Source organism: Miscanthus floridulus, chromosome 9 (genome assembly GCF_019320115.1).
Source record: "Miscanthus floridulus cultivar M001 chromosome 9, ASM1932011v1, whole genome shotgun sequence".
In the NCBI taxonomy this organism is placed as follows: Eukaryota; Viridiplantae; Streptophyta; class Magnoliopsida; order Poales; family Poaceae; genus Miscanthus; species Miscanthus floridulus.
The window spans coordinates 1,648,854-1,668,933 of record NC_089588.1 but is presented as its reverse complement, the minus strand read 5'-3'; the positions used below and the strand labels follow the sequence as shown (position 1 = coordinate 1,668,933).

The 20,080-nt window shown below is 49.1% G+C and overlaps 1 protein-coding gene across 1 annotated transcript; it reads left to right on the top strand.

The window, feature by feature from the left end:
* The first annotated feature begins 1,917 nt into the window (after positions 1-1,917).
* Positions 1,918-4,358, top strand: LOC136483262 (uncharacterized). The gene has a single exon (XM_066480278.1). The coding sequence runs from the start codon at positions 2,523-2,525 to the stop codon at positions 3,240-3,242; it is 720 nt and encodes a 239-aa protein (XP_066336375.1). The 5' UTR covers positions 1,918-2,522; the 3' UTR covers positions 3,243-4,358.
* Positions 4,359-20,080: the final 15,722 nt, after the last annotated feature.

Sequence of the window (20,080 nt, the reverse complement as noted above, 5' to 3'; positions counted from 1 at the left end):
CAAATCCAAATAAAACTAGCAACGGGTACTGTAAATCGACTGCTACAGCCCCTAAGTCAGCCATTTGGCATCACAAAATCCACCTTCTTTGCTTTCTTTATGACCAAATTGGAGAAACTCACCTTGATTTGCTCCTCTGTGCTCGCCCATGTCTGGAGCTCAGTCCGCCGACGATAGATGCCTAGACCGTCCCATCCACACTGGGGCGCACCATGATGCTGAATTTAAGCTTCATGGCCACCATCTTATTCTTCTCCCATGCTTTGACCAGAATGAGCAGGGTCATGCTAGAGTTTCTCTTGCCCCAACGAGATACTCCCTCTATAAGAGAGAACGTAACCAAGGGGTACACCTTGTACAGAGCCACCGCCGCCGCCGCTGCTATGCCGACCCACCTAGGGCCCCTCTCCTTTTTCCTCTCCGGTCCGTCTGTCGGATACAAGAAGGGGAAGGGACCCATCCTTTTTTTTCGTAGTTTTCTATCTAGTTGATTAGGTTTAGTCTAATAAATCTTTCAGCGAAATCAAATAATTTTCGGTCAGGATCGTGTTTCCTACACTGACTTCGGTGATTGCCACGATGAGACCGTCGTTGCAAGCATCGATTTTTATCGGCAGGTGGCCAATTTGCGGCCTTTATCTGCAAGGGGAGGGGTGCTTCTGGGAGCCCCCCTACGAGGACAGCGATTCCGGGTCATCGATCTCATCATCGATGATCGCGAAGAGGAATTCAAGGTCTCCAGGTGATGGCTGCAGCCTATGTCGTACCCGACGATGCAACTGCCGATATTCTTTCAGCGATTTAGATGCGTTTTGGACTGGTTCCAAAGCGTTGGAACTTGTGGCATGTCCAATATTTTGGGGTTGGTCGTTGGATTTGGCATAAGGACTGCACTTTGGCTCTGGCCTTCGAGGGAAGCCATTGGGGAAAAAGACGATGGAAGAATCTGGATATAATATTATGTATTTTTTATTTTAGATTTATTTTTCTTGTGTAATTCGAAGATGTACAGTGCCAAGATTTAATATAAATCCCCCTCCCCTTTCACAAAAAAATGAGGTACTCCCTTTGTTTTTTGTCAAACGAAGCTACCGCTACTTCGGCGGGTCTCTCTAATACCCTATGAAACCACCATTTCAGTCGCGTTGGGGGTGGTCTCAACATGTTTTCATCTTTTAGTTCATTTGTTTAAAAACCTAGTTGTTTAGCTTTTTAAAAGCTAGCTCAACAGTTGGGTTGTCTGCTTCTTGATTGGTAGAAGGCAACAAAAATTTGAAACAAACAATCTCGCTCCATCATCTGTGTTGAGTATTCTTTTCAAAACTTGTGATGAGGAAAACGTAACATAAATGCTAAACATATTTTTGCCTAATATATACTAACAAATATGTCTAGAATATACACCTTATTGCACTATTATTTAAACGTCCTATGTCTCAAAGATTTATGTATTAGAATCGAACTTCGTGCATTTGTTGCATGCACAAACACATGGGGTTGTAGAACTCATATGAGCACGGGTTGTGAGTCTGTATCAAATATATAGGCCTCTTTTGGCATGGCTCATCCAAAACGGCTTCACCGGTAAAGCCAAAGCCGGTGAAGCCAGAAAAACTAGCTTTTCTCGGCATCTAGTTTATTTTAACCCCGGCTTACAAAACGGCTTCACGCTACAGCGCCTCGATTTGCGCAAAATAGATGAAACCGAAGCCAGCATAAACCGTGCCAAAGAGGCCCATAATAACATCTACGGTATCAAATTTGTTTGATTAAATTCTCTATGAAACATACTTGGAAGTGCATTTCTTGAGACTTTGTCGATGTTATCATATTTCAAAGTGAACTACTACGTCCAGCTAAATATATGGGATATAGAGTGAGAGATTACCCAGAAAGGAAACGCCTGGGTGTCTATGACGCTTCAGTGCCCTGGCGATCCCGGAGGCGATCGTCGACCCAGTTCGTCTCCCGATCCGAGATCCAGCTCTAACCAGATTCAAGTTCCGATTCCCGCCCAGATCCTTGTTCCTACGTCCCCAGATACCCAGGTCCGATACCCCAAAGACCAAAAACAGAGAGTAATAGCCCCTGTTCCTACATACCCAGATACACATGTCCGATACCCCAGAGTCCAAAGCGAGAGAGTGAAAGCCCTTAAGCTTTTCCGCCAAAAACAAATAGAGAAAATTGAGAGAGTGAGAGAAGGGATCAAGAATCTAGCTACCCTTTGGGAGGCATCCAAAGCTAATATTCAAGAGGCGATTACTGCTGCAGTAACCCAGAGAACAAATGCAGGTGTTAAAGCCAGCCCTGATAGCAGAGGAGGAAATGATGAAACGCCCAAAATCGATGAGCACGACTGTGGAGCAATTGCCGAGAGCAATGAAGGTATTCATGCGTCCATTAACAGGGCATCACAAGGGCCTTCAAAAGGGGAGGCTGCAAGGCAGAGGATCCACACAGAAAGAATCCATACTCCACCCAGTTTGCCTCTGCCCAGTGTGTGTTCGACCGTTTGCCTGATGGACGGCACCCACGGAAAGGAGGTGGAGGAAGAGACCATGAACCAAGCGCTCATGGCCAGTAAAGCAAAGAGTGTAGCGGCAGGGTCTGGGGAATCCTCCCGGCTTGTCACTGAGATCCCAAGCCAGAAGCTATCTGTGAACTTGACTGACGCTCGCAATGCCATGCATGCCCGCATCATCGCGGTCGGTCTGTTCATGTCCGTGCTGATGATCAACTGGTGCCAGGTGACAGATACTATGAAGAAGATCTGGAAGGCGAGGGGAGATGTCAATGTTACTCCGCTTCCAGGCAGGCGCTTCATCCTGGAATTCGCCGTCGAGGGAGACATGCGACATGCCATCCGCGGAGGTCCCTGGAGATACAGGGGCGATGCCTTCCTCGTCACCAAGCTGGAGGTGGGTATGGAGCCATCACTAATCCAGTTCAGTACGGTACCAATCTGGGTCCAGTTCCACAAAATCCCCTTCTACCTGCTCTCCAAGAATCTCGCTAAACAGCTGGGCGAGAAGGTGGGTGATGTCCTCCTGGTGGATGTCAACTCTCATGGAAATGTCAGCGAGAAATTCATCAGAGCCAGAGTTCTTCTGCCACTGCATGCTGCTCTTCAAAAGTCGATCACCCTGACCGATGAGGAGACGGAGGAGGAAGTGGTGACACAACTTCGGTATGAACGCCTTCCAAATTTTTGTTTGCACCAGAAGCAGGAAAAAAGATAAGATACTCAAAGGAGATCTGCCTCCCCCCGTTCATCCAAGGCGACCCCCGTTCTTGGCTCATGTCAAGGGGGCCGACGAGAGGAACACTGCTACTAGCCCCTACCCAGCCACAGCAGCAGATGGTGATAGAGGAGGTGGCCAATGGCGTGGCCAACCTGCTCATGAAGGAGAACAGCAACTCCAACATGCCGACAGCGAACAAAGCGCAGTTGAACAGTTCTAGTTTAACTTTCAATCTCTAGGAGAGCAGCTTGTAACAAACCCTCTAGCCTCTGTCGATCAGGAAGACATTGTAAAGCAGCCCTCAAATGATAGGCTGCTGCTAGAAGCTTGTAGTACTTCATTGTACATCCCAGAAAATGTAACAGATGAAGGAAAAAAAGACAACAGGCAGATAGGGAACAGGTCTGACCCGACGTGTGCTCCTGTCCAAGATGCGGGCATGGCCGAGGTCAACCAGATAGCCACCATGACACTAATGAAGAGTTCAGGCACCAGTGCTCCGATACCAGCTGACACTACACCACGCATCCAAAATCTGCCAGCATAGAAAATTGTTGGAAAATGGGTCAGGTTTGGTAACAGGGAGGAAGTTGAAGCTCAAAGCAAAATAATGCAACCAGCAGAACATGAACAGACCAAGATGCACAATCAAAATTCAAAAAGATTCAGACCTCCTACATTATCTGAATGCCTAGGAGAGGAAGGAGTCAAAAGACTGAGAGTGATGGAAGAAAATTCTGATTTGATTGCTAACAACTAGCCTGAAACAGGAATGCAGGAACCAGTGACAAATTCTGAAGAAAGGAAGTCAACAGGGGAAGAAGAAAATGAGGAAGGAGGTGGTTCGGAAGCTACCGGGCCTGGGGCTCCTGGTCAACTGACAGGCGCAAATGATAGCGCCTGTCAGGCACCATGAGTATTCTAAGCTGGAACTGTCGGGGGCTGGGCCGACCCTGGACAGTTCAGGAACTTGCCTGCCTAGTGCAGACCAACAGGCCAAGTGTGGTTTTCATCTCCGAGACCAGATAGAGAGACTGATTTGTGAAAGGGCTCCGCTATCGTCTAGGTCTAAATAATGTTTTAGTTTTACCAGGGAAAGGTAAGGGTGGTGGGCTTGCCTTGTTCTGGGATGACAATATTTCAGTAGAGCTAAAAAAGATAGAGCCTCACTTCATTGATGTAAACATTGTCCTTCCGCCCTTTGCAATAAAATGGAGATGCACCTTTGTCTATGGTGAAGCTCGTGTTCAGGATAGGCACCTTATGTGTGAATTACTAAAAAGGATTAAGCCTCTTGGCTCTGGTCCTTGGCTGATGATGGGTGATTTTAATGAAACTATGTGGCAACATGAACATTTTTCAGCATCTCGTAGGGGAGAAAAACAGATGAGGGATTTTCAGAGATGTTTTGTCTGAATGCAACCTCCATGACTTGGGTTACCATGGGCTACCCTGGACTTATGATAACAAGCGGGATGGATCAAAAAATGTAAAGAGACGAATCGGTAGGGTTGTTGCTTGCCCAACATGGTCTAATGCATTCCCATTAGCGTCACTACAGCATATTGCAAGTTTTCGATCTGATCACCTACCCATTTTGCTCAACCTGTTCAACACAGAGAATATTAGAATAGTAAAGCAATGCCATAAATATGAAGCTTACTGGGAAAGAGAGCCAAGCATGAATGACACTGTTAAAAAGGCATGGCTGAAACAGGAAGGAAATGAACATCTAGGCCAAATTGCTTCAAAACTTCAAGGGGTCATGTCAGACCTGAGAACCTGGAGCAAAAAAACTATTGGATCTATGCCGAAGAAAGTGGATAAATACAGGAAAAGACTGGAGAAACTAGCACACAGTATAGATCCTACTGACAACATAGAAAGGAAAAAAATTGACAGGAAGAGCTCTTGCATAAAGAAGTGCTCTGGAGGCAACGATCAAGAACCTTATGGCTAAAAGAGGGGGACAAAAACACTAGTTTCTTCCATAGGAAAGCGTCCTGGAGAGCAAAGAAAAAATAGAATCTCAAGCATCCAAGACAATAATGGTCAGACTGTGTCAAATGAAATACAGATCGGCAAGTTAATGAACTCTATACAAAAGATAACTCAGTGGAACCTGATTTAGTCATTGACAACTTGCAGGCGAGAGTAAACGACGACATGAATTTTTCTCTGTGCAAAACATTCACAGATGAGGAAATCAGCGATGCCTTATTTCAAATAGGTCCCCTAAAAGCTCCTGGACCTGATGGATTTCCAGCTAGATTCTTCCAAAGGAATTGGGACCTTAGAAAGGATGATGTAATCAAAGGAGTAAAGCAGTTTGTCGGTGTTTCGAGTTATCACCGATGAGTAAATTTTTAATATTGCGCGCCTGGCTCGGATGGTGTGCTTAGAGGACACGAGGTTTATACTGGTTCGGGCAGAAAGTCCCTACGTCCAGTTTGTCGCTGCTGCTCGTGTTAGTAGCTATCGGGTTCATAAACCCGGGGTCCCTCATGGGCCTACTTTCCAACAAAAGCTCGGCCCAACAGATGACGTTGCGAACAACGCGCAACTCCTGGGCCGGCCCAAAAACCTAAAACAATAGGCCAGAAGGGCGATCTCCGACCAGAAGGCCTGGCCAAGAAGAGGACCGACGCTCGCTTCAGACTCCGGCCCGCCTCTCCGACCGGAAATCCTGGCCAAGGAGGAACGACACTCGCTTCCGACTCTGGCCCGCCTTTTTGACCGGAAGGCCTAGCCAAGAAGGGACGATGCTCGCCTCCGACTCCGGCCCGCCTCTCCGACTTGAAGGCCTAGCTGGCTCACCTCCGACTCCGGCGCTCGCTTCCGACTCCGGCCCGCCTCTCCAACCGGAAGGCCTGGCCGAGAAGGAACGGTGCTCGCCTACGACTCTGACTCGCTTCTCCGACTGGAAGTACATCAAACCTCTATTTACAGCTCTTCTCCGATAGGCGCAGTCGGAGCCAACTGGGACCAACCGACCAGGGACGCCCGCTCTGTGAGGACATAGGTGAGGGGATCGTGACGCCTAAGAGGGGGGGGGGGTGAATTAGGCGACTTAAAATTCTAACTCTAAACTATGGCCTCTTTTTCTAACCCTAGCAAAACCTATGGAATAGATAAGCTATCTAGATGTGCAACTATGGTTTTGCTAGTGTGTTGCTATCTCTACCGCAAACGTAGTAAAGTAATCAATATAAATGCGGAAGCTAAAGAGCAAGGTAGAGATATGCAAACTCCCATTGACGACTCCGGTATTTTTACCGAGGTATCGAGAAGCGCGCAAGCTTCCCCCTATTCCTCGTTGGAGCCCCTCGCAAGGAATCCCTCGCAAGGGCCAAGCTCCCGGTCGGGTGACTCCGTGGATAGCCTCGGGCCTTCCCCACGCGCAAGTGGGTCTCCGATGTGCCTCACGGCAAGCCTCTCCCGGATGCTCCCCGCCGTCTTCACTATCAAGCTTCCGGCCGAAACGCCGCGGGCCTTGTTCCCTCCGATACACGGTGGCGGCCACACCACAACCTCGGTTGGTGTGATCTCGCAAGACTTCAAGCCCCTCCGATGTACAACACTTGTGCTCGCAAGCACGGGGTGGCAAGAGATATGCAAACCTCACTAAACACTAGGCAAACACCTAGAGCAAGCGCATAAGCGGTGGTCTAATCAACCTAAGCACTTCGCAAAGCACTTATGCTAATCACCTAATAAAACACTAAGCACTATGCATGTGGAGATCACTAAAATGGTGTATCAACACCCTTGGTATGTTTCCTCAGTTCCACACCTCTCAAATGGCCGGTTGGAGGTTGTATTTATAAGCCCCACTGAGAAAGTAGTCGTTGGGGTCGAACTCCCGCAATTCTGCTACTGACCGGACGCTGAATCGTCCTGACCGAACGCGTCCGGTTGTCCCGACCGTTGCAGCCGCGAACCACCGATCGGACGCTGCCAGCGTCCGGTCGCAGTTTCGCGCGCCTGGAACCTCTCTGTACTCGATCGGACGCTGCGTTCCTGTGTCCGGTCGGTTGCCGTCAGCGTCCGGTCCTTGCGTTCGGTCGCCTGTCTGCTAGTTCGTTTCTTTGCGATCTTGCGTACGGCTTGGTTCCAATCTTCATGCTTGGACTTGGCTTGATCTTTTGGGTCTTCTCTTGTGCTTCAAAGGTCTTGCTTGAGGTGTTGATCATCGAATCATCACGTCGCCTTCGTCCAAGTTATGTTTTGCACCCTATTGAACTACAACACAAACACTTGCAAATTCATTAGTCCAATTTGGTTGTGTTGGTCATCAAACACCAAAATCCAAAGTAAATGGGCCAAGGGTCTATTTTCCTTACAATCTCCCCCTTTTTGGTGATTGATGCCAACACGACCAAAGCAAGCAAATAATAAGAATTTGGAAGTTAAAAACTACCTACCTGCTAGGATACAATGCAAAGGGCAAGTTTATATGATACTAATTGATAGATACCAATTGAAACTTTACTTAAAAGTTTGTCTTGCCCTTGTAAATGTCCCCATATGATATTATGGATTTAAAGCCTAGCTTTCTAAAAAAAATCCTCCCACTACTTAGACTAATCCATAATTCACTTTCCTCCCTTTCTCGGACCATTACCACTTGTAGATATCAACTTGATGCTTGCCTTTGGTCCTTCAAATTCTCCCCCTTTGGCATCAAAACACTGAAAAGGAAGACATTAGTAGCACAAGGGAGGGTCAAATTTCATGATCCTTTGTATATAGAGTGAAATGGATCACAAAATTTGACTCTCATATTATATAGAATAAGCTCCCCCTAAAAATATGCATATATATGATAGAAAACAAAGCATATGCATAGTTAGCAATTTATTGTTCAAGAGAGTTTAATCTATATAATGCATGGAGAAAGCATGTAAATATGAATTGAAATCAACATGATGAAGCCAATTGAAGAATGATGCTTAACTCCGGGGACTCCAATTTCCTTACAATGAGACTACTACAAATGTGATAGTTTTTCAAAAAAATTGATATCATTTGAACAAGTGTTAGTCTCAAGGCATCCAACTTGTAGATTAAGCTCCCCCTAAATTTGTGCACACAAGTGTTGAATACTTGTGACATTTGTGCACATTGATTTAAGTATCAAAATACCACTTGAAAGATGATATTTAGGAGAGATTATCTACAATTTGGACTTTGGCACATATTAGATGAATAATTGTAAAACAAGCTATGTGCCGTGCTTCTAAGCAATTTTAAACCATGTAGGTTTGCTCCAAGGGTTGATAATGAAACCGAGCAAGCCTACCATATGATATACCTATTGAATGCATAATAGAAGATGAAAGCATGTAAATGCAAACATTAGGCATGAAAGATAACTAGATGCTTTAAGAGTATACCAATTGAAAGATAAAGCCAATTGAAATGAATACTAATTGGAAGTAATGACATCTAGTTACCTAACATGGGAAGGGGAATTTGGGTCCATAGTTTCCACTAACCCACTTGGCAATTGACTTTGTCCATCATGATGCACCCCATGAAATGCACCCAAACTTTGTCAAGTCTCCAAATTCCCCGATGTCCGACGGACTTCTCACTTCCCTTTTGGGATCCAAACCTTCTTGGTGCTCTTCATGTTGGAAATGATTTCCTTTGGCACCCAAAAGCGATTGACCCCATTGTTGGCTTGCTTGTTCACCTTGATGGCCACCACCTTGTCATTTTTCTTCTTCTTCAAGAGATAAGATGTGGAGGCCTTCTTGTCCACCTTGTTGGTGTAGGTGTTGGAGAGCTTGCTTGTTTGCTTTTTCTCCTTCTTCTTTGCTCCTCCCCCATTCTTCACCTTGCACTCATAGGACTTGTGACCTTCCTTGTGGCACACGTAACAAACCACGGTTTGTCCTTCATCAAGCTTCTTCACTCCCTTGACGGTGTTATCTTGATGAAGTTGGGTTTGCTTCGCCTTGCCTTTCACTTGAGTCAAGTCCTTGGTGAGGCGAGCTACTTCTTGCTTGAGTTGCTCATTCTCCTTTGCAACCTCTTGTGTGCATGTGTCTACAATAACTTTCTCAACACAAACTTGGTTGCACAAAGGTAAGTCTAAACATAAATCATTACAAGAAGTAGAGGCATCCTTTTTAATGATAGAACTTTTCTTTTTAGATGCCTTGGTTGGGGTATTTTTGACGGCCTCAAGATTAGCAACTTTATTTGTTAGCTCATCACAATGTTTGCACATGATTTCCATTTTAGCAAGCAAACTTTGATAGTCATTTTGTGAGCTAGCTAACTTTTCTTTTAATTTTTCATTTTTCTTTTCAAGTTGCTTATCATTAATTGTGCATGCACTTGTTGTTGCACTAGCCTCAAGTTGCTCAATTTTAGTAGATAGTTCAACATTGAGATTTGCAAAGTTTTCATATTGTTCAAGCAAATTCTTGTATGCTACTTGTGAACTACCTAGCTCTTCTTTTAAAGTTTTGAGCTTCTTTTGTTGACTAGTGCAAACTTTAGCATATTTAAGATTTTGTTGCACAATTGTATTGTAAGAAGGCAAATCATCATCACTATCACTCTCACTAGAGGATGAGCTTTCGTTATCTCGTGCCATAAGGCACACACGAGAAGAGCTTGATGATGAGTGCTTGTGACCTCGTCTCTTGTGATGGTTTTCTTCTTCACTTGAAGAATCATCCCATGACCTTATTGTTGTGAGGGCTTTGTTCTTGCACGCCTTCTTCTTTGTCTTGGGTGTGAGCTTGTTTGGACAAACTTCCACAAAGTGCCCCAACTCGCCGCATCCATAGCATCCCCTCTTTCTTTGCTCGTTTATTTGATTAGTGAAAACGAGGTCTTGAATTTGGATGGGCACACCCTTGACATTGAGCCTTACGATCATCTTCTCCACCTTTTTGATAAGTTTGATTGATTCTTCATCAAGGTCAGAGGTGGAGGAGGAAGATTGATCATCATCACTTGAATCTTTATCATCATCATCATCCTCATCTTCTTCTTCTTTACTTGAGGAGCTTGAGTTTGAGCTTGACTCAACTTTCTTGCCCTTCATCTTTTTCTTCTCGCTACAAGCGAGAGCTTTGCCTTGGCTTGATGAAGAAGCTTCTTCTTGCCCCATCTTACGTGACATTTCAAATGCCACTAGCTTGCCAATGACAATGCCCAGGGTCATGGTGCTCAAGTTCTCCATGTTGTGAAGGATGGTGATGATGCTTGCATATTTCTTTTGTGGTAGAACGGAGATGATCTTCCTCACGATGTCGGCATCATCTAGCTTTAATAATCCTATTGAATGGAGCTCATTGATAATTAGATTCAATCGAGAATACATATCACGAACAAGCTCATTATCATTCATAGCAAAGGAATCATAATTTTGCTTAGCTAGACAATGTTTTTGCTCACGGACATTACTTGTGCCATCATGGAGCTCTTGGAGTTTTAACCAAATTTCATGTGCCGTATTTAATGTGAACACTTGGTTAAACACATCCATGCTAAATGATTCAAACAAGCAATTCTTAGCTCTAGCATTAAAATGCATTTCTTTTTCGTCACTCTTTGTGGGTTTTTCGGAATTCTTGATGGGTTTCATCCCGTCACGAGTGACTCTCCATACACCTAAATCAACCGCCTCAAGATGGCAAGCCATTCTAGCTTTATAGTATGGGAAGTTAGTGCCGTCAAATTGTGGAGGCCTAGCGGTATCCATCCCAACCACTCTACAATCGCGTCGGCTCAACGCCGGTTAAGCCAAGGGTCCAAATATGAGCCAATCGGCTCTGATACCAATTGAGGGGACCGTGACGCCTAAGAGGGGGGGGGTGAATTAGGCGACTTAAAATTCTAACTCTAAACTATGGCATCTTTTTCTAACCCTAGCAAAACCTATGGAATAGATAAGCTATCTAGATGTGCAACTATGGTTTTGCTAGTGTGTTGCTATCTCTACCGTAAACGTAGTAAAGTAATCAATATAAATGCGGAAGCTAAAGAGCAAGGTAGAGATATGCAAACTCCCGTCGACGACTCCGGTATTTTTACCGAGGTATCGAGAAGCGCGCAAGCTTCCCCCTATTCCTCGTTGGAGCCCCTCGCAAGGAATCCCTCGCAAGGGCCAAGCTCCCGGTCGGGTGACTCCGTGGATAGCCTCGGGCCTTCCCCACGCGCAAGTGGGTCTCCGATGTGCCTCACGGCAAGCCTCTCCTGGATGCTCCCCGCCGTCTTCACTATCAAGCTTCCGGCTGAAACGCCGCGGGCCTTGTTCCCTCCGGTACATGGTGGCGGCCACACCACAACCTCGGTTGGTGTGATCTCGCAAGACTTCAAGCCCCTCCGATGTACAACACTTGTGCTCGCAAGCACGGGGTGGCAAGAGGTATGCAAACCTCACTAAACACTAGGCAAACACCTAGAGCAAGCGCATAAGCGGTGGTCTAATCAACCTAAGCACTTCGCAAAGCACTTATGCTAATCACCTAATAAAACACTAAGCACTATGCATGTGGAGATCACTAAAATGGTGTATCAACACCCTTGGTATGTTTCCTCAGTTCCACACCTCTCAAATGGCCGGTTGGGGGTTGTATTTATAAGCCCCACTGAGAAAAGTAGCCGTTGGGGTCGAACTCCCGCAATTCTGCTACTGACCGGACGCTGAATCGTCCTGACCGGACGCGTCCGGTCGTCCCAACCGTTGTAGCCGCGAACCACCGATCGGACGCTGCCAGCATCTGGTCGCCTGCCACCGGACGCGTCCGGTCACAGTTTCGCGCGCCTAGAACCTCTCTGTACTCGATCGGACGCTGCGTTCCTATGTCCGGTCGGTTGCCGTCAGCGTCCGGTCCGTGCGTCCGGTCGCCTGTCTGCCAGTTCGTTTCTTTGCGATCTTGCGTACGGCTTGGTTCCAATCTTCATGCTTGGACTTGGCTTGATCTTTTGGGTCTTCTCTTGTGCTTCAAAGGTCTTGCTTGTGGTGTTGATCATCGAATCATCACGTCGCCTTCGTCCAAGTTATGTTTTGCACCCTATTGAACTACAACACAAACACTTGCAAATTCATTAGTCCAATTTGGTTGTGTTGGTCATCAAACACCAAAATCCAAAGTAAATGGGCCAAGGGTCCATTTTCCTTACAATAGGAAACGAGCGGAGCAAGTAAGGCAGGGCGCTCAAGTCAACCGCAATACCAAGGACCGTTCCCTGTACACCTGCAGCACAATACCGACAGGGCATGTCAGAAGGGTGCCTTGCCACCTTCCAGGAATGTCAGCGCCCAAGCAGTGTTGTGGGCACAGATGTTTGCCCTACAGTGTTGTGGGCGCCCTCAACTCCCATACTAGGCGAACACGGTAAAATCCCCCACATGCCTTTGGGCATGAACAGTGTTGTGGGCGCCGTCATTTGCCATACATGGTGAATACGGTAAAACCTCCCACATGCGTCTGACATAAACAGTGTTGTGGACGCCTACAATCATCATTGTACCCGACGGCGTGGGCAACAAGACTTAGTAGCATACGTAAAACTCTCCCTCTCTCACTTGTAAGACCGTCCCCTTCATCTATAAAAGGGGATGCGCTCTCTCCCAATAATCGACTCTCCGATGATCGAAGGATACACAAATGATTCAACCACCAGTGGATCGAACAACCTATGATCCGAACGATTCTAACAGAGCACACGCTCAAATACTTAGCGTAAATAGGAGCTCCCGTGTCTCTCGGCCCTTCGGTCCAGAGTCCGACCAAACCTCTTGTACCCCCCATCTTACTCCTTCTCGTTTGTAACCCTACAGCAAACTTTGAGCACCTGGGCTTAGGAATAAAGTCTCCGACCGACTCAGACTGGACGTAGGGCATGTTGCCTAAACTAGTATAAACCCTGTGTCATTGAGTGCTAGGTCACATCCGATCACAACATATGACAAAACTACAAATATTTACGTGTTGGTCACTTTCTGCACCACCAGTTGGCGCCGTCCGTGGGGAAGACACCGTACGTTCACGCCTTTGGTCATCGGATGGCCAACCTTTCCGCCACCTTCACCATGGTAGGCTCAAGCAATGTGACTCGCTTTGGCTCACTGGAGCTTCCCACACTCCCACATGTTGGGATGTGGGTTCCACCCATCTTCGAGCCATCCCAGGCCTTCCTCTTTGGAAGCCTGTACTTCGTCGCCGACCGGCTCGGTGTGCTTCACCTCCATGAGGAGGCACTTGTTCCGGCGCCCGTCGGAGGGGCATCCTTCGTTGGCTCCGGGACTCTCGGCAACCTCAACGACGAGGCGCCTGTGCTTCACTCCGAGCCTACGCTAGGCTCAAACCCCACTATGAGTAATGTACGTACTATTATTTACTTGCTATTTCATATTTTCCACCGACTCTCTAGAGGGACCCCGTTGTCTCTACCGCGACTGGTTCCCCTATAGCCTCGTGTCCCCCGCAGATGCGTATGCATGAGGGGCTCCGAAAGATGCTGGCGTCGCCCCCTCTCACATCCGAATTCATGGGGATGGTGGATTACGCTCCTGCCTCTTTCCACGACGACGTGGATGATGATGTTGAGAGCGATGGCTCTAGCATCGGCGATGTCGTGGCACCTAGCCACCCTCTATCCTGCGAGTGTGCCATGGCGAACACTCTGGGACAGCCGCCGGTGGTGGTGGAGTCTCTTCAGACCCACACCCCTTTGGACCCTCGCGCGGATGCCCTCGCTTGTGCACAGGCGCACGGCGAGGAGCTACGACAAAGGCAGCAAAACCAGCCACCACCTGCGTTGGCGCTAGGCACACCATGATGCGCCCCGTGCGCATAACTCGACGACCGGTGCCTAGGGTCGTGCCCGCCAGGTTTAGCGCAACATCATCGATGGGGGGAACGATCCCTGTAGTTCGCTCAGGTTGGCCAGAACATCGTCGCGGCAGTGATGCTTCTACATGACCTTCTCAAGCCTGTCGACCCACAGCAGCAGGCGGTCCACTGGAACCTCTGGGCACTGGTGGAGACCGCCACCGTTCAACAGGTGAAGAGCTCCGTGTTGTGACACCGACTCGTGGCCTCACTCCCCACCAGGGGAGAGGGGACGCACCAGACGTATTGCTCCATCCGCTCGCTGCTACAGCCGCTGGGCGTGGAACAGGAGGACGTAGCTGCACCATGGCCTGACCTGGCGCCCGCTCTACACTGGCCACCTCTGCGCGAATGCCTCGGGCTGAACCAAGATGCTCACAGCGTCATCAACAACCGGCATTAGGCATGGCATGACGATGACGCCCATTAGGCGGTGGTGAGAGCAGGCAGCATGGGCTCTGACCGGACCATCGAGGGGACCGGGGAGACACACCCCAGGCGTGGTCACCAATTGAACGACCGGAGTCCTAGCCCGGATGGCCCGGGACCCCGGGCCTTTGGCTGATGTGTCCAGAGAGCACCGTTCCAACAGCGCTTCCGACCGCCTACCAACATCGCTAAGTATACCAGGGAGACGAACCCCGGTATATGGCTCAAAGACTTTCAACTCGCTTGCCAAGCTGACAGAGTGGATGACGATCACTTCATCATTCAGTACCTCCCCATCTATGTGGGGGGACATGTTCGAGCATGGCTTGAATTCCTCCCGCATGATAGCATCCGCGACTGGGTGGACCTCAAGATGGTCTTCGTCGAGAACTTCCAGGGGACGTATGTCTGCCCTGGGAACTCCTGGGACCTCAAGAGCTGCCAACAGGAGCCCAACGAGTCCCTGCGGGATTACATCTGCAGGTTCTCAAAACGATGTAACTCCCTTCCTGATGTTGTCGATGCGGACGTCATCAGCGCATTCCTTTCTAGGACAACCTGCGAGTCCCTGATCCACAAGCTTGGCTGTCTCAAGCCCCGGACCACCCATGACCTGCTCGACGTTGCCACGAACCATGCCTCCGGTGAGGAGGCGATCGGAGCGGTCTTCAATGGAGGCCAGGACAAGGGCAAAGCCAAGCGTGAGGATCAAGACGAGGGCCCCTCCATGTAGAGGGGCAAAAAGAACAAGAAGGATCGGCACCGATCGGCCAATTCCGTGTTAGTCATCACGACCGATCGCGCGGTCAAGCAGCCCCAACCGGGCCAACCCAGCCACTTCGACAAGCTCATGGATAGTCCATGCACCAACCACACCTACCCCATCAAGTTCCTCTACAAGGACTACGAGCTCCTCAAGCGCTTCCTACGATAGGTCGCCGGGCCACAAGAAGGAAAAGGCAAGGAGGCAGCAGACAAGCAAGGAGGCACTGTGGGCAAGGATGGGAACGACTTTCCTAACCCCGAGGAATGCATCATGATCTTCGGGGGATTCGATGCCATCCACTCCAAGCGCCAGCACAAAGTGCGCTATAGAGAGGCATGCGTCGCCGAGACGGCCGTCCCCACTTTCCTTCGCTGGTCGGAATCTCCGATCACCTTCAATCAGAGGGACCACCCTTCCCATGTCGCTAGATCGGGGTGCTACCCGCTCATCATCGACCCCATCGTCTGCAAGAAGCGCCTCACCAAGGTGCTGATGGAGGGAGGCAGCGGCCTCAACATCCTCTATGTCAACACCCTCGACGCCATGCGCATCCCCCGGTCAGAGCTCCGCCAAGTGAGCTCTCCCTTCCACGGCGTGATCCCAGGGATGTAGGCGTACCCGCTCGGGTAGATCGACTTGCCCGTCACATTTGGCGACCGAGCCAACTTCCACTTGGAGGTGCTTACCTTCGAGGTGGTGGACTTCCCGGGGTCTTACCATGCCATCTTGGGGCGGCCATGCTACACCAAGTTCATGGCGGTTCCCGACTACCCCTACCTGAAGTTGAAGATGCCGGGACTGAACAGCATCATCACTGTGGTTAGCACCTTTTTACACGCCTACACGTGCGACCACGAGCACTTTGAGCTCGCCACTGCCATCATCAACTCTTCTGAGCTCCCGTGGCTAGGGGAGTTGTTGACCCCAGTAGTCCCGAACTGCAACAAGCCAACCTCCTCGACTGCCTTCCACCTGCTTGAGGAGACCAAAGTGGTGGGGATCGACCCCACTGACCCAACCAAGACAGTGTGGATTGGGACTCAGCTCCCGGCCAAATAGGAATGCGAGCTCATCGACTTTCTATGAGCCAACCACGACGTCTTCGCATGGAAACCTTCTGACATGCTAGGCATACCACGGGAGGTCACCGAGCATGCACTATGCCTTGTCTTGGGCTTGAAGCCCGCCAAGCAATGCCTGTGTCTTTTTCGACGACGAGAGGCGCAGGGCCATAGGCGAGGAGATCGCCAAACTCCTGGTAGCCGGCTTCATCAGAGAGGTATACCACTTTGACTGGCTTGCCAATCCTGTTCTTGTTAAAAAGAAGACTAGGAAATTGAGGATGTGCGTTGATTATACTGGCCTCAACAATGTGTGTCCGAAGGACCATTTTCCTTTACCATACATAGACTAGATAGTCAACTCCACCTTAGGATGCAAAATCCTCTCCTTTTTGGATGTCTACTCAGGCTATCACCAGATCACGATGAAGGAGTCCGACCAGCTCGCGACTTCGTTCATCACCCCGCATGGTTCGTACTGTTATGTAACCATGCCTTTCGGTCTAAAAAACGCTGGCGCCACCTACCAAAGGTGCATGCAGCAATGCTTCACTGATCAAATTGACCCACTCGATCAGCCTGACCAAGTCGAGCGGCTAAAACCAACAATCGCTGTCTATGTCGATGACATAGTGGTCAAAACGGCTCAAGCTTGCGACTTTATCACAAACTTAGCCACAACGTTCATGAACCTCCGAAGGTTGAACATCAAATTGAATCTCGAAAAATGTGTTTTTGGGGTTCCGAAGGGGAAGCTGCTTGGATGCATCATGTCCGAACACGACATCGAGGCCAACCCTAAAAAAATCATGACCATCTCCAACATGGGCCCTATACGCAACATCAAGGGCGTATAAAGGCTCACTGGCTGCTTGGCCGCCTTGAGCCGATTCATCTCCTGGCTCGGTGAATGGGGATGCCTCTCTACAAGCTTCTCAAAAAGACAGATGCTTTTGTCTGGACTGAGGAAGCACACTAGGCTTTGGAGAGCCTTAAAGCGCCTCTAACGTTGGCCCCAATCCTCGTCGCTCCCAAACGGGGAGAACCCCTCCTCCTCTACGTCACGGCAAGCAACCACATCATGAGCGCCACCCTGGTCATCGAGAGGGAGGAGCCAAGACACCACCTTAAGGTCCAATGACCCATATACTTCGTCAGGGAGGTACTCACCGACCCCAAGGTCCGGTACCCCTAGGTGCAAAAACTCCTGTACGCCATGCTGATGGTGACCCGAAAGCTTCTGCACTACTTCACCAACCATGAAGTCTCGGTCATCACTTCATACCCGCTCGGAGACATCATCCACAACCACGATGCCGCAGGGCCGCCAATCTCCAAGTGGGCACTCGAACTAATGGGCCACGACATCAGGTTCATTCCCCGTACCGCTATTAAATCTCAGGCTCTCACGGACTTTATCGCCGAATGGATAGAAGTCTAGCTTCTGACCCTAGATGTCACCCATGAGTACTAGACGATGTACTTCGATGGGTGCGTAATGGCGCCCGACTCAGGGGCTAGAGTGGTTCTGATCTCCCTAGACAGGAGTAAGCTCCGCTACACAATCCACCTCCACTTTTTGGCCTCAAACAATGCCATGTAATATGAGGCCCTCATCAACGGACTGCGCATCGCCATTGAGCTTGGCGCTACGCGACTCTATGTTCATGGCGACTGGGAGTTGGTCATTGACCAAGTCATGAAGGAGTCCTCCTAGAAAAGCCCCCTCATGGCAGCATACTGCCCGGAGGTGCACAAGCTCGAGGACAAATTCCAGGGGATCGAGCTACACCATGTCCCCCGAAAGGACAACGACTCCGCCGATTTTCTTACAAAATTGGTGGCCAGGTGGGTTCCGTCTCCGGATGGGGTCTTCATCAATGACCTTCACGAACCATCTGCTCGCATCCTAGAAGGACCAATCTAAACACACCCTGACTCTAACTCGGTGCTCGGGGGCTCTGACCCTAGTACCTCCGTGACGACGTCGCCCGCCGACATCGCTGTGCTGGTACTCGATCAAGCCGAATGGTGAGCGCCGCTACTTGCCTACCTCCTTGAGGAGGTTCTTCCACCTAAAAGGACTGAAGCACGATGGATCGCTTGACGCGCTAAGACATTCATCGCGATCAGAAATGAACTCTACAAACGGAGCCCGTCGGGAGTACTCATGAAGTGCGTCCCTACCGACCAAGGCAAGCAGCTCCTCCTCGAGGTCCATGCTGGAATCTATGGACATCATGTGGCCCCGAGGTTGCTGGTTAGAAAAGCCTTTCACCAAGGTTTTTATTGGCCCGCCGCACTATGAGATGTAGAGGAGGTCGTCCGCAGGTGTGAAGGATGCCAATTCTACGCTCGACAAACTCATTTGCCAGCACAAGAGCTCCAAACCATCCCCATCACCTGGCCGTTCGTGGTCTGGGGCCTCGACATGATAGGACCCCTCAAAAAGGGCCTGGGTGGCTTCACTCACCTCCTCGTAGCAGTCGACAAATTCACCAAGTGGATCGAGGCCAAGCCCATCACCAACATCCACTCGGAAGAGGCGGTCAAATTCTTCCTCGACATCATCTACCAGTTTGGCGTTCCTAACTGTATCATCACTGACCACGGAACTAACTTCATCGGGAAGAAGTTCCTGAACTTCAGTGATGGATACGGCATCAGGATCGATTGGGCTTCGGTCGGACATCCACGTACTAATAGTCAGGTCGAGCGGGCCAATGGCATGGTCCTCCAAGGACTCAAGCTGCGCATCTTCAACCGATTAAACAAGTACACCAAATGATGGGTTGCAGAGGTCCCCGCGATCCTCTAGAGCCTGAGAACAACCCTGAACTGATCCATTGGGTTCACACCCTTCTTCCTGACCTACAGAGCTAAAGCAGTGCTACCCTTCGACCTCGACCATGGCGCCCCAAGTGTGAAGGCCTTTGACAATGACCGAGCCGTGGAGGCTTAGCAAGACGCAGTCGACCTGCTCGAGGAGGCCCATGAGACGACCATCATCCGCTCTGCTCGGTACCAGCAGACTCTCCATAGGTACCATGAGAGGAAAATTAGAGGAAGGACCCTCGAGGTCGGAGACCTTGTGCTTTGAAGGACCCAATCGACCAAGGAGAAGCACAAACTCTCTCCGCCTTGGGAAGGACCCTACACGGTGACCGAAGCGATCTGACCAGGTGCCTACCGACTAAAGGACGACAACGGCAATGTTCTCACCAACACTTGGAACATCGAACAATTATGTCATTTCTTCCCTTAAAAATTCGATCTTAACATTTTCTTTCATTCAACGTTTGCTCCTACAAAGCACCCTAGCCCAAAACACTTTTGGCTCGGGCCACTCGGGGGCTCCACGAGGGTGCGATACCACTTCTTTGTTTTTCTATATTATGGTAAATACATTTTTCCCCCGAACGAAAGGGTAGTCCGTTCCTTTAATTACCTTACGTAACTTTGCTTTAAACATTCCGACCGATCACACCCCGTCTCTACCTATGGTTAGGAGTAGCTGAGCCTCATGGGCCACGCCTAGGCTCTTAAGGTTGTAGCCTACAGGACGAACGGGCAGGTGTGAAAAAGAAAGAATAAAAAACAAAATTATGCTAAGGTAAAAATAAGGAACGAACGGGACAAGCTTCCCCGAACAAAGTGATTCCATCACAAAAACAAAATGGATTGTAATCATTAATACACAAAAACGTTTACATG